Source organism: Mastigoproctus giganteus, chromosome 7 (assembly GCF_048544385.1).
Source record: "Mastigoproctus giganteus isolate SK-2022 chromosome 7, ASM4854438v1, whole genome shotgun sequence".
Classification (NCBI taxonomy): Eukaryota; Metazoa; Arthropoda; class Arachnida; order Uropygi; family Thelyphonidae; genus Mastigoproctus; species Mastigoproctus giganteus.
In genome coordinates, this window is record NC_143581.1 from 99,957,924 (window position 1) to 99,975,605 (window position 17,682).

Below are 17,682 nucleotides of genomic sequence, written 5' to 3' on the forward strand. Positions count from 1 at the left end.
GAAATGGCAGCAGGTGTAACTTATTTTTTGAATTCCCCTCATAATACAGCTGCAGCAAGGTTGCATATTGTACTGTTGAAGTAACATTGCTAGATTGCTAGGTTTACTTGTTTAATTCTATTTGGAGCTTATCTGATGTCCTAATATACCAGAAAGATAAGAAAAGAATTTGATTGTTGCCCCCTTTTATAAAATTCAATGTGAATTAAATCCATAGAGCTTAAACTGCTTGTTCAAAGTTGCTTCTGCTTAAAATTGTGTTAATTGTAAACAAACATTAACAGGAATTCTAGCAATTGTATACTGATTAGAAAAACTAATAACTGCATAGAGAACATAAATTGGAGCTTGCTGTGCCACATAGTGTTATGGTCATGATAATTTTATTTTTATTGAAGCTGGAGCCATTTCTCAAAACTATTTAGTTCAATCACAAATCTTATCTAAATAAATATCTATAATTTAAAAATACTTCTATTCATTCAGGATAGAAATGCATATGTCTGGACACAGATAGACGGAAAGTGGAAACCTACTTTGGTACTACTTCGAATAAATAGAGCAGCCACTTGTGTCCGATGGTCACCACAAGGTAGGCATATATTAGTCTCTAATTATGTTTTCATGTAATTAAATCAAAGTAGTTTTCTAGGAACAAACACGTTGCTTGCTGAATCTGTTGTATAGTAGAAACCTAGACAAAACACTTTTTTTTCTCTTAAGCCAGGGATTTCTGATAATCAGTGTTCAATAGCTTAATCATCTTTTTGTAGTACTGTTACTGATTAATGTATAGCTCATTTTAGGTTTTTTTTTTTTTGTGAGTCTTAACTCTCCTATGTGTTCTGTTAAACTAGTCAGCTCTGTATTCGTTCATTTAGGCATTCTACTTATGCTACACAGTAGAATTTCATTAATACAAAGTCCAGTGGACCTAAATTTTTGAGTTATGTAATAATGAGGTCCACCAAAAATGCCAAAACTTGAGCATTTTCGGTGGTACTTATTTATTGATATTAACTAAGCTTTGGCTAACAATAATAAGAATTTGTTTAGATTTTCCTTTATTTATAAGGAGTCATGAGAAAAAAAACAATATTATTGAAATTAAAATACATTATTTGTAACAAACTGAGAATCACAGTATTAATATTAAAAGAAACATGAAACCGTTTAATTCATTAATAAATTAATTAGCTTTAAAGAAAGAATGCAATTTCATTTTCAGTTTGTCTTATGTCTTAAATACAGCACACGCATTTGTTCCAACTTTCACTTTTATTAGTGCTATCAAAAACTTCATTGCTTGGTAGTCATCCAGCTCTTATGCTTAACATGACGTTGACATAATAGCAACATCATCGTTATCCACCTTAAAAATCTATGTAACGTCACAGTCCCATTCCTGTCATATCTCATCCTATCACATGTTTTTCACTGATAATTTTACCAACGACATTGATGCAGTACTGTTCCATGAAATAACATCGTGAATATTGTCCGAGACATTCCAGTTTGGCTGCAAATTGTTCCCACCTATAGTGGGATCAAGTATACCTTATCAGACAGGCATTATATGCTCACTTGAGGCTATAAATAATGCCTCGACCCAGTTGTATGAAATCGGGGTGCTGGAAAGTAAAGTTTGAGGCACTAAAGCTGATGGAACATCTTCATCTTTAGTGTCTCAGTACTGTTCAATGAATTTCAATCATTAAAATGTTCCTTTTTTTCTAAAGCACTTCTATGCACTCTCAATCATGGCGGAAACATTTTGACTGTATGCTAAGAAACTTCTGTTCTTGTAATCATATGGAAGTTGGTTAACCACTTCAAAAAATCCTGGTTTGGAATATTTTCTATTTACAAATGGGTTCAGTGTTGTGCTGTCATCTGCTGTGGAGGTATAATAAAATAGTAGTACTACTTTTCCCAAGTAGTAATACTTTCTTCACTTAATTTTTCACCATTGCAAAACTCTTTGAACAGCAAATTTTTTTTTTTTTTTTTTTTTTTTTTTTTGTTGGGAGATGGAAGAAATTAAACTTTTAATTAATTACTATTGTACCTAAGCTTTATTAATCATACAAAATAACATAATTTATTTTTCATGGAATAAAAATGAATTTTGTAATATATATTAACCAAATCTTGTAATAAATGAATATGCAGAAATGCACTCCATTCAACAACTGTGATCTCTTTCTTCATTATCTGATTTAACTGCATGATCACTCCCTGCCATGAGTTTTTTTTTTACTGTCAGTCCTGTGGTACTGTTCAGGTCTACAGTATTCTTGTCCCTAGTACTTTCTATAATGTGTTGATGTAAATAGCAATCATGTAGCTGATTTAAAAGTTTTGTCCCCATGGTGAGTTCCCCTCCAATTTGCTCCAATCAATAAGGAGTAAGCTGAAATCACACACAAGAAGGCATTCACTCTTGCTCACCCATTCCATATACGTATTTCGTACTCCTACCTCCAGCTTTCTCGCACCACAGATTCTCTGTGTCCATGCAAAAGTTCTGAATCTGGGAATGCTTTTGTTGCTGCATTTGATGAGGAGTATGACTCTTCCAATCCTTCCTATTTTTCTTTATTTCCTAACCACATTATAGTGTTGCTCAAAAAAATAGTATCACTTGCAAAATTCACTGAATTTCTGTGAAATTTGGCAAATGTTTTGTAATAGCATTACCCTATTGTATCTTTCATCTCTAGCAAGCTCTATAAATACAGTGCATATGCTACAAGCCCAGTATTCTGTACTATTGCAGTGGCTAAGTTTTCACAATTAACATCACATAAGAAAGGAACTGCTGTATTGAATGCAGAGGCACATTCTATACATGAAATAGCTAAATGGACTTACTATAGTCAGTCAATAGTGACATGTTTATTACGAAAATTATCAGAAACTGGCAGTCAGTCTGAATAGGAAAAAAAAAAAAAAAAGAAATGGACATCCACAAATAACTTCTGCAGCAAAGGACAGATTTCTGATCAGTCTCTGTGACCAAAACAGATGATCCTCATTGATAGAGCTCTAAACAGCATGGGAGAAGGATATGTGAGTAAAGTACTGCTACAGTATGCAGATGCCCTTTGTCATTGGGATCAGTAGCATGTCACCTAAGGAAATAACTCACTTGATGCAAAAAGTGAAAGCCCATCATCTAAAGTGGACAAAAGAGTCAGTGAAGGTCAGTAGAAATGTGTTATTTTCTCTGATGCATTAAAATTCAAATTGTGTTGTTCGGATGGCCAGCAGACTGTTAGACAAAGAAAAGAAGAATTTCATCCTGACTGTTATATGCACAGTGAAACATTCTGCATCTCAAATGATATTGGGCTGTATTTCACATAGAAGGGTTGGTTGTCTTCAATTTGTAAAGAGTACAGTGAATGCTGAGGTGTACCTTCTTGAGACAAAATTACTTCCCACAATTAGAGATCACTATGGGGATATTGCCAGTTGCTTTTTTCAGGACAACTCTGCTCCATGTCACAGAGCCAAAACCGTAAGTACTACTTCATACAATTAGCAAACACTTTAAATTAATGAAACATCGCATTCTTGCTTAAATAAATGTAATTTATTCCGTTGTTACTGTCCACAGATGTCGAAATGGTTGAAGGATGAATCAATTTGCACAATAGCATGGACTGCGAACAATCCAGACCTCAATCCATTTGAAAATTGTTGGAAAATGGGTGTTTCTGTACTGAAAAAGAAACCTTAGAGAAACCTCCATGTTTGGCACCATGAGATTTTCCAGGAATACATTCAGTACCTTATCCAGTTGATGTCATGATGCAGTCATAAAAGCAGGGAGTTGGCACACGAATGTTAGTGTACATTTTGTTGTTTTTTGGTTATGTAGGTGCCTGTTCCTAGTTTGAGCAAAGTAATGGAAAAAATCACTGCTTTCAGAGACTTTGTTATTATATGAACCATAAGTAACATGCTGTTTTTCTGTAGAAAAGTACTTATTTCAGACTTATATTTACCCATAAGGCATAAAAGTAAATTTTTCTGTAGTTATTAGTTTCATATGTGTATTGTTATTACTTATGTTTTTCAGCTATTTCTGAAAGATAGCTGCCAGTATTGGGACAAACAACCAAAAAAAATGAGGTGATGCAGTTTTTTTGAGCACCACTTTATATGACACTATGGCATATACAGTGGTGCTCAAAACTTCACCTTACATATCTCTGGTTAATGCTGACTTTCGTAAGTCCTGTTATGTCGCCATTAGAGGAGTTTACATTCACTCATTTTAATAAGAACATCCAGATCAGTGGTGTTTCATGCTTTATGCTTTGGTGACACATTTTTTAAATGACCTAGCTCTAGCAACACCTCATGAAAGGAAAAGATCAAATTTTTTAGTTAAAACATAACAATAATACCTAATTCTTTATTTAACAATGCTACACCATAAATATGGGAAAATATATAACAATTTTTGTTTAACATCAAATTAGTACAGGTAACTTTAGAGTAAGTACAATGAAATCTATACAGGGTGTCTCAAAAATATTGGTACAAACGTTTAGAGGAGGTAGCTAACATCTAAAGGAATGGGAATCGCATAGGAACCTATAACTGGAAACATCACGGGAAAGTAGTAGCAGAGGCACAAGAAGCAGAAATGATACAAGACAGTAATTAGTGGCAAACATTTATTTGACATAATATTAACAATGGAGTACGAGATGGATGCATTTCATGATGTTACAACAGATGCTCGAAGGTTCCACCATGAGATGCGATGGATGCGTGACACCGACGCAGCATGGATTGGTGGACACGATCGAACACACCTGGAGTTTCTTTGACAGTAGCAGCAGCGGACGAGTCTCGCCGTGAGATCCATTTCCGTCTCCACAGGCGATTCATAGACGATAGATTTGAGGGCCCCCACAGAAAGAAATCAAGGCTCGATAAATCAGGTGAGCGTGGGGGTCAGGCAACAGGTCCACCACGGCCAATCCATCAATGCCCAAAACGCCTGTTCAAAAATGGTCAGGAACACACCTTCCATAATGGGCATGTGCCCTGTCATGTTGAAACCAAATGTTGCGTCTCACATTTGCTGGAACATCAAGTAACCCTGGTAGAACTTGTTCAAGAAAGATACGATATTTAGCAGAGTTCATGCTGGATGGTAACAGGTATGGGCCGACTAAGCAGTCACCGACCATACCTGCCCACACATTTATTGCAAAGCGATGTTGTGCCGCATGGGGGCACCCACCGTGTGGGCCCTCTGCTAATCCATACATTTGGTGCATGTCTGCCAGCTCACAGTTCATATATCAATACATGCTCTTTGTCTGGCGACTACTGCTTGAATGAGTAAACCAGAAACCTTCCCTCTCATGAACTGATGAACGGCGTCGTCTATTGACTTACAGTGACGTTTCCAGTTATGGGTTCCTATGCGATTCACATTCCTTTAGATGTTACCTACCTCCCCTAAACGTTTGTACCAATATTTTTGAGACACCCCGTATATGCACAATTAATTTCTTAACAAAATAAGCTTAATGAAAGATAGTTTATTAAACAGCATTTATAAAACATTAATGTGAAATTTGAGTCTGGTATTGACTTGCACAGCTTTGTAATTTGAGGTGAAATTTTTGATAGCACTTCTCTCCTTTCCCTTTTTTCTATGTTTTGCTTTGTTGAGTGCAGGAAATGCCAACTTCCAGAGATAAGACTTAAAAAAAGGCATTTTTACAGTTAGAGCCTTTTTTTTTTTTTGACAAAGCTGAAAACACTTTAGACACAGTAACCCAAAAGCTGCACCCTGACTACTGCTGTCCAAAGGACAGCAGTAGTCAGGGTGCAGAATACTGCTGGCCTGACAGTTATTAGGTCATCATCTGGGCATGGTGGGAGACATGGGCAATTTTGATTATTATTTAATTGCTAGCAAAGGGGGCTGAATTGCCATTCTTTGGATAGTTCTGCGTGAAGGTTTTAAAGGCTATAATTTTCCTCTTCTATAATGAATAGATGTTCTTCTTCCCTTCTTAGGGGGCCAATCTGTGCTAATAGCTGTGTTCTGAGGATGTCATAAATTATACATTCATATAGAATGTGTGTCCTGGGAAATATTGTTCAAGGTTTAGGCCTAAATCGATCAGACTGGGAGCTGCTCAAAAGAAAGTGGCAATCATATACCATACAATGTTCCTACCTGTTATCACCTATGGAGCCGGTACGTGGTTCACCCGCTCGGCCATAGTAAAAAACAGGAATAAATTAGAATAGATACAAAGGACAATACCTCTCACCATTACCAGAGCATGTAGCACAGTGAGCACACCTGAACTACAGTTGCTGGCCGGAGCTTTCCCACTTTACCTAGTAGCTTCCAAGAACTTATCTTGGAAGCTACTAGGCTTTATATACCAACTAAGAAATATTGTTCAAGGTTTAGGGGGGGGGCAGGTTCCTTACACATGTCAGGGTGCAGAATACTGCTGTCCTGACAGTTATTAGGTCATCATCTGGGCATGGTGGGAGACATGGGCAATTTTGATTATTATTTAATTGCTAGCGAAGGGGGCTGAATTGCCATTCTTTGGATAGTTCTGCGCATTTCGAATACTTTCTGCGTGAAGGTTGTAAAGGCTATAATTTTCCTCTTCTATAATGAATAGATGTTCTTCCCTTCTTAGGGGGCCAATCTGTGCTAATAGCTGTGTTCTGAGGATGTCATAAATTATACATTCATATAGAATGTGTGCCCAGTCTTCACTTTTGCCACGGGTGCAATTTGGGTCCTCAGTCAACCCTAAGGAGGTTAGTTTTGCCTTTAGGGAGCCGTGACCTCTCAATATGAATGTTGTAAAAAGTCCAGGGGCATACCACTTAGGTGGCTTTGGGCTGACCATTGCCACCCATGGTAGAAACCATTTTGGTAAATGGACCTCTGGTTTCCTGCTCCCGTTTTGTTTGCTATAGCTCATGGAGCTTTGTGACTTCTTTTTCTTTCAGCATTGAAAGTGCTGGCTGTATCAAAGACTATCCCCAGAAATTCTGTAGGAATACCCTTTTTAAGTCTATAATATAAGCCTGTTTTGGCTACTTCCAGGTAAAGTGGGAGAGCTCTGGCCAGCAACTGTAGTTCAGGTGTGCTCACTGTGCAACATGCTCTGGTAATGGTGAGAGGTATTGTCCTTTGTATCTATTCTAATTTATTCCTGTTTTTTACTATGGCCGAGCGGGTGAACCACGTACCGGCTCCATAGGTGATAACAGGTAGGAACATTGTATGGTATGTGATTGCCACTTTCTTTTGAGCAGCTCCCAGTCTGATCGACTAATCCTGGCAATCATACCTGCATAATTTCTCACTTTCTTCGCCAAGTAGGTCAAATGGGGATAAAAAGTTGATTAAAAATCAAGAACACTCCAAGATATTTTAGTTGTGTTAATTTTAATTTGTGGACGTGTCTGAGACAGTATTTAAATTCTATACTTCTATACAGTGGGACCAACTGATGATATTACCAACAGCAAATTCAAAATGCGAAGCATTCAAAGAACTTATCTTGGAAGCTACTAGGCTTTATATACCAACTAAGAAATATTGTTCAAGGTTTAGGCCTAAATGTATGTCAGAGGAACTGAGACATATGACAGAGAAGAAAAATGCATAGGATACATATTAATTAACACGTGACACAGAAGCCTATGATAGATACAAGTTGATCTGTAACCAAGTTACAAAGGAGGTTAGGCAGGCAAAGGCAGATTACGAGAAATCTTTGGCAAGGGATGCAAAGAAAAACAGCAAAGAGTTCTTTACTTATGTAAACTCTAGAAGGAAGGGGACGAATCAGATTGGTCCACTTGATATCGATGGGTCAACTGTTGATGATCCTGCTCAGGTAGCTAACAAACTAAATGAATATTTTGCATTGACATTCACACATGAGGAGTTATTCAGCGAGGGGAATGCCAGAGGTGTATTCAACTCTGGCAGTAAGCTAGATAATCTTGTAATAACTGAGAGTAAAGTGGAAGAGAAATTGTTGAAGATAAACACAAGGCACCTGGGGTGGATGTGATCTATCCAGTTATATTAAAGGAGGCAGTAAAGGAAGTACGCAAACCCTTAGCCATAATTATGAGAGCTTCCTTGGGGAAGTACCCATGGACTGGAGATCAAACCCTTAGTCATAATTATGAGAGGTATCCATGGACTGGAGATTTGCAAATGTGACCCCAATTCACAAAGGAGGATCAAAGGCTGATGCAAGTAATTATAGATCTGTGAGTTTAACTTATGTTCCAAGAAAATTAATGGAGGCACTGGTTAAAGAAGCACTGCAGAATCATCTAGACAAGACTTCAGTTATAGCTTGGACACAGCACGGTTTTGTTAAGGGGAAGTCTTGCCTGACCAATTTGATTGAATACTATGATGCAGTCACAAAAAGAACTGGATGCAGGGAATAACTTCGATATTATATACTTGGATCTTAGAAAGGCTTTTGATACTGTTGCACATGGAAGACTGCTGCACAAATTGGAGCAGTGTGGTATTGGAGGCAAATTGCTGCTATGGATAAAGGGGTGGTTGAGGGGGAGAAGACAGAGAGTGGTAATCAATGAACATTGCTCATCGTGGACTAATGTTATTAGTGGAGTCCCTCAGGGTTCAGTGTTGGGTCCATTATTGTTTTCTGTATTTATAAATAATATTGATGATGGTATATCAAGCTTAATGTCCAAGTTTGCAGATGATACAAAGGTTGGCAGGGTTGTTAAGGACACTACTGATGTTATGCTGCTGCAACAGGATCTGGAAAAGTTGAGCAGATGGGCTGAGAGGTGGCAAATGAAGTTTAACATTGACAAATGCAAAGTACTATATATGGGAAGCAGTAATCCCAGAGTAACGTATCAACTCTGTGGTACTACACTGACAGTGGTAGAGAATGAAAAGGACCTGGGGATAATAGTGCAGGCAGATATGAAGTTCTCTGAGCTATGCAGACGGGCTGCAAGAGTAGCTCATGGTGTCTTGTCAATGATATACAGGAATTTTTCTAACAGGGATAAGGAGGTGATTATTCCCTTGTATAAGGCAATGGTCAGGCCACACCTTGAGTACTGTATACAGGTCTGGAGGCCTCATTTCAAGAAGGATGTAGAGCTGCTGGAACAAGTACAGAGAAGGGCAACAAGATTAGTGAATGGAACAAAGGGTTGCTCTTATGAAGAAAGGCTTAAGTTTTGCAAAGTACAGTGTCTGGAGACTAGGCACCAGCGAGGTGATCTGATAGAGGTGTATAAAGCCTTGAATGATTTGAGCATGCTCAATGCTTATTGGATTTTTCCTCTTGCTCAGAATAATCACCTGAGACGGCATAAATTCAAATCGAGGAAAGACAGATGTAGGATAGATGTGTGGAAATTTGCCTTTAGCCAGTAGGTAGTTGGTTGGTGGAACAGATTTCCGTCCCTTGTTGTGGAAGTTGATAGCCTAAATAAAAGGCTCAGCTGGATAGGTATTTCGAACGAACAGAGGGGTGAAGTGGAAGTGTGTGTTGTTTTTTTTTTTTTTTTTTTTTTTTTTGGCTTATGCTGCATAAGCTTGCTTTCTTGCATCATATGCCTCTGCTAATGTTATGTCCAAATTGCCTTTTAGAAGTATTTGTTTGGTTTTTTCAGGCAATATATTGAGCATGTGCATTTGTGCCCATTCCTGCAGCTGCAAGAGGGTGGCATTTGATCTTTGCTCTACAACCACTCTTGTGTTACCTTTTAAAAGGAAAATCATGTCATCTGCAAAGGCCAGGCTTTCCTTAGGGCCCAGATCCAAGGCCAAAAATTCATCCAGAACAATGTTCCAGAAGAAGAGGCCATGGATTGGACCCTGTGGGCAGCCTTTTTTCACACGGCATGTCAATTCATGGAACCTTGTTTGCACTGAGACACTTCTGTCTGTAAGGTAGCTGTTTATTACCTTATAGGTTTTGTGGGCCATTTGCCTGGCAGAGTCTTCTAACGACACTAGGCCACCAGAGTGAGTCAAATGCCCTATCAAAGTCAATAGAGATTGCCAGGATATATTTCTCCTCTGAGTTTTCAACTGTTGTCTGTAGGTGGTGCATGGCATCTTCCGTAGAGTTGCCCTCCTTAAAACCATACTGATTGTTGGAATGTAAACCTGCTTTTGTGTAGTATTAGTTAATCTACTGTATATTAGTCTTTCCCTAGTACAGGAAGCAGGGCTGTTGGTGTGTATGATTTGGGATCAGTAGGGGGTTTCTCAGGGTTTTTGAGAATGTATTTTTATACAGCTTTTTTTCATATTTTTGGGAATATACCTTCTGTCATACAGTTATTATACAGTGCTGTTAATTTGTCTGGTGCTATTTGCACTAATTTTAATTATCTCAACCTCTAAGAGGTCAAAACCTGGGCATTTGTTTTTGGTTTTAGATAGTGCTATTTCTAAGTCTTGTATAGTAAAGATTCAATATTGGCATTCTCATATTCAGTGTTTTCTTTTATAATGTCCAACTGGTGAGGGAATGATCCCCATATTCGGTCTGAATAGTGGTTCCCACCAAGTGCCTCCAGCATTCCTTTTTCTTGTTCCTTATGAGGGTATACTGATTCCTGAGAGTTCTATAAGAATCTCTCAGTGCATCCACCTCATTTTGTGGCCAAGATGTTGTGGCTCTTTGAGAATTTCTCCTTGCTTAGTGCAACCTTCTCCTGAGTACAGTGAGTTCAGGGCACTACCAGGGGCGGGGAGACTGCATGCTTCCTCAGTTTTTTCCATGGGATTAACAGGTCTTCTGTTTTTGTTAAAATGTTTGTCATAGTCAGTGCTTGCTCGTCTGGGCTACAGTTGCTTGATCTAGACCACTCATTTCTAGAGCACTTTATATACAGTAGACCAAGGAAGGTTCAAGCCTCTTGATAGCTCTGGCACTACTGACTGGTAGTGTTCTGCATTCTGACCTGGAGGCCATTGCAACCGCCACTTTATCCACTACCTCCTTTCTGATATGTGGTCGTCCCCTGCCTGGAATTATACCCAACTCCCTGGTCACTTCAAATTTCTTTATTCGTTTTTGAAGCCCCATTGACATCAAAGGTCCTTTATGCACACCTTTAAGTTTCCGATATTCACATAGTGCGGCATTAGCATTACAATTATTCCGGTAGAACTACTGCCCAAATTATCTAGATCCTGTTGCAGTAGCAACAGGATCTAGATAATTTGGGCAGATGGGATAAGAAGTGGCAACTGAAGTTTAACCTTGACAAATGGAAAGTACTGCATATGGTAGAAGTAGTCCTAGAGAAACGTACTAACTGTGTGGTACTACACTTAAGGTGGTAGAAAATGAAAAAGACCTGGGAGTAATTGTGCAGTCAGATATGAAGTTTTCTGAGCAAAGCAGACAGGCTGCCAGGGCAGGTCATGGGGTTTTGTCAATGATATATAGGAATTTTGCTAACAGGGAAAAGGAGGTGATTGTCCCTCTGTATAAGGCAATGGTCAGGCCACGCCTTGAGTACTGCGTACAGGTGTGGAGGCCTCATTTTAGGAAGGATATAAATTTGCTTGAGCATGTACAGAGAAGGGCAACAAGATTGGTGAGGGGAATGAAGGGATCCTCTTACCAAGAGAGGCTTAAGTTCTGCAAATTGCTGTGGATGGAGACTAGGCTCCTGCGTGGTGATCTGATTGAGGTGGAGGCCTTGAATGGGTTGAGCATGCTGAATTCTAATGGGATCTTTCCACTTGTTCAGATTATGAACCTAAGGATGCATAAATTCAAATTAAGAAAAGACAGATGCAGAATAGATGTGCGGAAATTTGCCTTTAGCCAGCGGGTGGTTAATTGCTGGAACAAACTTCCATCTGTCGTGGAAGTTAATAGGTTGAATAGGTTTGAGGAGGAGCTGGACAGGCATTTGGAGGGGAATGGCGAGGATTTTTTTTTTTTTTTTTGGCTGATGCAGCTCATACACTTGCTTTCTTGCATCACATGCCACTACTACTACATGTTAATTTTATATATCCCATGCATTTTTCTTCTCTGTCACATGTGTAATTAGTTCATCTGACATCCATTTAGGCCTAAATCTTGAACAATATTTCTTTGTTGGTATGAAAAGCCTAGTAGCTGCCAAGATTAATTCTTTGAATGCTTCCCATTTTAAATTTGCTGTTGGCAACATCATCAGTTGGTTCCACTGTATAGAATTTAAGTACTGTCTCAGACCACTGTAGTCAACTTTACAAAAGCAAAAACCCTTTCCTTTACCCTTGATGGTAGTTACCTCTCTGAGTAAACCCCACTTCACACTGTGATCGCTGCCACCTAGTGGTTCCTTTAACTGCAAATTCTTAATGCATGAATAATCACTGATAATAATCAGATCAAGAGTATTACTTTCTGTGGTTGCCCTTCGAACATGTTGCTGTAGAAAACAATCCTCCAAAAAATCCACAAAAGTCTTGCTAGCGTGCGAGTGAACAAACTCAATTTCCAGTCAATATCTGGAAAGTTAAAATCCCCATTACAAGACATTCTGGTTTACTGGTCCACTCTATTGCTCTGCCCAACTGTTTGTTGTACTCATCAGAGTCATTAGACCTGTAACACACCACACCTACTCTCCTTTTTGATCTCCCAGTTCTTATGTCACACCAGACTGACTGACTGAACTTTGCACTGTCTTCTCATGTTAACTGGATATACTTCCTTAGATTTTGTTTCTTAACTAACAGCAGAACCTCTTCTCCATTCCTACCCTGTCTATTCTTTCTGTACACATTGTACTCCCCAAATTCCGATTCTGCACTGCTTATATCTCTGTGACAACATGTCTCTGATATCCCAACATCTACCTTTGATGTCTTGATCAGCACTTCAAATTCATCAAATTTATTTACTTCTAGCATTGGTGTACATGCAAGTATAAATGCACCTGTTCTTAATCTGTTTCCCTAACACAGCTCATGTATTTAATTGTTTCATGATGACCAAAACAAAACTGTGAAAACAAAATTAAATATTTCTTCAAATTAGTTTATTTATTAATGATTTAAGTGGTTTTGTGTTTCCTTTATTATTAATAGTGTAATTTTCCTTTACCAGTCTCTGGTACTAATTATATACAGTAAACCCCCGCTATTCGCGGGGGTTACATTCCTGAGAAATGCCGCGAATACTGAGTTATGGTTCCCATAGTAATAAAGAGGTTCCGTTCCAAAGTATGAAATATATAAGAAAAACTAGTCTAAAATTTTGTCCATGTATGTATTATATGTACTTTAATAATATGACTATGTACATAGACAGTACATAGTGAAATGCAAGCATATGGCATCGAAATGAAAATAAGAAACAATTTAATATTAAATGTAATATTTATTAGAAATTTCAAACAAATCTTTCAAACCAGCGCCTTTGCTAGCTAAAAAACTTATCCTGCCAGTGCTATCACCACGCTAAAGTGTTGATAAAGGAGTTTTGCCTTTTCACGAATGACGAGTGAACTTAATGAAATTTTATTTTGAGTTCGGTCTTCTATCCACAGATTTAAAAGTTTTTTTCCATTTTTTTCTAATTTAACATCACGAGTTACAGAGCAAATTTTTGAAGCAATTAGCACGTTTTCACAGACACTACGACTGATTTCTTCTTCCGATTTCTTGATTGATCCTACCGTTGACTCATTGATTTTATAATGTTTTGCCACCGAGGAGACACTTTCACCATTAGAAATTTTGTCTAATAACTCAATTTTATTCGCTAATATCATCACCTTCTTTGATTTTTTTCACATTTCCCTTGTTATTCGTAGCCATATTTTTGTACGGGTTAGAAAGAACTTGTCCACAATAAAGTCACTTTCTTCCGTTAAAACACTCGAAAAAGTCTGTTTTACACTGCAAAATGGTAGATTTATCACCTTTGTAAGCATATCAATTTATTTATAAATTGATAAATAAAGCAAACTACGAAACCTTCCATGACAAGCGCATAACACATACTGGAAACATCCACGCTCGCGATTTTGTCACCTCTCCTCCCACCCACTGAGCGCTGTTTTGACTGGAAAGATAATTTTAGCCACTCCCATGTTTTTTTTTTTTATGGCGGAAAATGGTCACGGCGCTTTAAAATTCACATTTTTTTTTAGGTTTCATTTTATTAAATCAGCAACCGCGAATACCGATACCTCGAATAGTGGGGGTTTACTGTATTTTCATTTCAGTTATTGTTTTTCTCATGGCTTCTCTTATAAATAAAGGAAAATATAAACAAAATATTATTATTATTCAGAGCTTAAGTTAATGTTAATAAATATACAATTGAATATATTCAAGTTTTAGTATTCTACTGTAGTAATGGTTCTTTCATCTCAAGCTTTCATAGGTATAATATTGTCTTTGGTTTGAATCTGTAATGCATTACCAACTACCATTAACCATGATCTCAATACTTTATTCTCAACATAGGAGGGATCAGTTTTGTATCAATATGTTACGATTCACAGCCTCAGAGTTTGACAAATGTATAAAACTATAACAGCATCTTGCATTTGAATAGAGCAGTCTTTGTCAGACTAACGAAGGTGTGAAGAGTTATTGGTTATGTTGTTTATGTTGTAACAAATTTATAAATTTAGTATAAACATTTTTTTCATTTATTATGTCAAAAATTGCAATATTGTAAATTTTTATTAATTTTACATAATTAATTTGTAAATTGAGTTTAATTTATTTGATTATTTTCTAAACTATAATTGTAATTTGTAAAATTGTTAAGAATGTAAATTTAAATCTGCCCAATCTTCCCCTTATTTTAGCCCTGCATGGTACAGTGATGAGATCCAGCAAGGATCCTGAAATATCACCTTTGCAATAAGTTTAAGGTTAAAAGCACTCAATTAATAAAGTAACTTTTAATTATTTACTTGGTAAAAGAGTGGTTCATTTTGAAAATTAATCCTTGGATAATCACTATATAGCCTCATTACCAAATTATATTATTTGCAAAAAGACATTTTCCTTGCAAGTTACCTGACTGATCCAACACGACCACTGTAGGGTTAAAAAGACAGGGAAGATGTGATGAAGTGAAAATATTTTTATTACAGTATTTACATCCCTAATCATAAAATTCCTAATCAACAATAATTGCATCCAAAGGTGAAATATCACCTTTGCAATAAGTTTAAGGTTAAAAGCACTCAATTAATAAAGTAACTTTTAATTATTTACTTGGTAAAAGAGTGGTTCATTTTGAAAATTAATCCTTGGATAATCACTATATAGCCTCATTACCAAATTATATTATTTGCAAAAAGGCATTTTCCTTGCAAGTTACCTGACTGATCCAACACGACCACTGTAGGGTTAAAAAGACAGGGAAGATGTGATGAAGTGAAAATATTTTTATTACAGTATTTACATCCCTAATCATAAAATTCCTAATCAACAATAATTGCATCCTTAATCATAAATTTCACAAGTATTTTGGAAAATGTTTTCAATTTATTAATAGCTGATTAATTAAGTCAGTGATGTCAGCTGGTTGCTAGTGGATTATGTACTGCCCTTAAGCATTTGTTTTTCAGCATAAGTGTTGTAAACATTTACCGGTTTGAAAGTAAAGTAGTAAATAGGGACACAGGTAGTACATCCAAAATCTGGGTGCCTAAAAACCAAACAGGAATTTAAAAAAATCATGGATTCTTCCCTGCCTCCTTTCAGTAGCATGAAACTTGTTCTCAAAGTTGGATAGTGAACAGTTTCTACTAATAAAATCATATTTAAGTTAAAGTTAAATAATATTTAATGTTTTTGGAAATTCATTTAGTAGTTTTCTTTTTCATTATACCTTCTATGTTTAGCAGCCAGTGGACTTCCAACTGCTGCAAAATGCTGGGATCTCAGAGTATTACTTTGTGGCTATGATGGTATGAATCCAGAATGAATTCTGTTAAAATGTGTTTATTCATGGACTGAGCATATAGTGGAGAAGCAAACCACATTTGAAAAATTATTTATGAAGCCAATGCAGTATTGACAGTTTTTGTTTATTTCTTTCTAAACAAATAAAGAAATACTGTGCTTATGTCAGCCCAATCCAAAGTCGCTATTTGAATATTATGGACTTACAGCCAAGGTTGCTAACTCTTGATTTTTCATTTTTCCAGGTCTTAGAGCAATAAAGGAAAATGTAAAATTTTCATTCCGTTTTAAGATGTGATATTGTTGTATATTATTATGTACCTTTTTTTAGAATGTAATAACTTAAGTACTTGTATTTTGTATTATACTGTTTTAAGCCATGAAGAAAATTGTCTATTGATAAGGTCCTAAATTGGAAAGTATTAATCTGTATGAAATATGAATTATCACAAAAAGAGATTTGTAATAATTTATTTCTTAAGAAATAACATATAAGGAAGATTGCCTTTAATGCTCTGACTGGTCTAGTGTGCACTGGAATGCTCTTCTCATTCATTGCCCACATTGGTAATGTCCCGTACATACTTGATTCTTAAAATTAAGATTTTATTAAGAGGCATTTTGTTTTATAAACTTTTACATTTTGATTCCCTTTTGTCTTCTCTCAAGAACATCTCCCCATGTTCATCTCTGAGTATCAGATTTTGAAGAGGGGGGCAACTTAGCCTATAGCTCAGGAATTAATAAAATTTTGTTTATCATCTTTGTATCAGCATTTTTTAAAGAAAGGAAAATAAAACTAAATTTTTATGAGTAATAAAATCCATTATTCTGTATTTAATGACATTATAAGGACATTATAAGCCATATGAACTTCAGTGGAAAGACGCATGTAGAAATAAATGGCGAGTTCATTGGTAGCTTGCTTTATTGGCAGTTGACTGCCTGCTGTTTTACAAATTTCTCAACACTACTAATCTTTACTCCTATATGAAGAATATGTTGGTAAAAAATATGGAAAGGAGAAGCCCACAGTTGAGAAACACGGACAAAAAAAAGTAGTCACTTTCTGCCAAAAAAAGTAACTATTTTTTTTTAGAAAGTAAACAGCCAATCCCACTGACTGATTAAGAGGCTACTAACACATTTTCATATATTTGTATGTATTTGTATCTTTGTTTAGTTTGACCATTTATTCTTGTTTAGACTTAATGTACAGAAGCCACAGATTGTTAGGTCCTGAGGTTTTTGGCTGGTTGTTCTACTTTAGCATTAGTAGAGGCATATGATGCAAGAAAGCAAGCTTATGCAGCATCAGCAAAAAAAAAAAAAAAAAAAAAAAAAGGCTCCCATTTCACCCCTCCATTTGCTCCAAATACCTGTCCAGCGCAGCCTTAAATTTATTTAGGCTATCAACTTCCACAGATGATGAAAGTCTGTACAACCAACCAACTACCCGCTGACCAAAGGCAAACTTCCATACATCTATCCTACAACTGTCTTTCCTCAATTTGAATTTATGCCCTCTCAGGTGATTATTCTGAGCAAGAGGAACAATCCCATCAGCATTGAGCATGCTCAAACCATTAAGGCTTTATACACCTCAATCAGATCACCTCATAGGTGCCTAGTTTCCAGACACTGTAAACTGCAAAACTTAAGCCTTTCTTCATAAGAGCAAACGTTCGTTCCATTGA

General features: G+C 36.7%; 1 protein-coding gene across 1 annotated transcript in view; it reads left to right on the forward strand.

Moving 5' to 3' along the window:
- Positions 1-17,682, forward strand: part of Arpc1 (Actin-related protein 2/3 complex, subunit 1A) — a 340,336-nt gene that overhangs the window by 57,884 nt on the left and 264,770 nt on the right. The window contains 1 exon segment of the mRNA XM_090377047.1: positions 487-592. Coding sequence (XP_090233173.1) covers positions 487-592 — 106 coding nt within the window.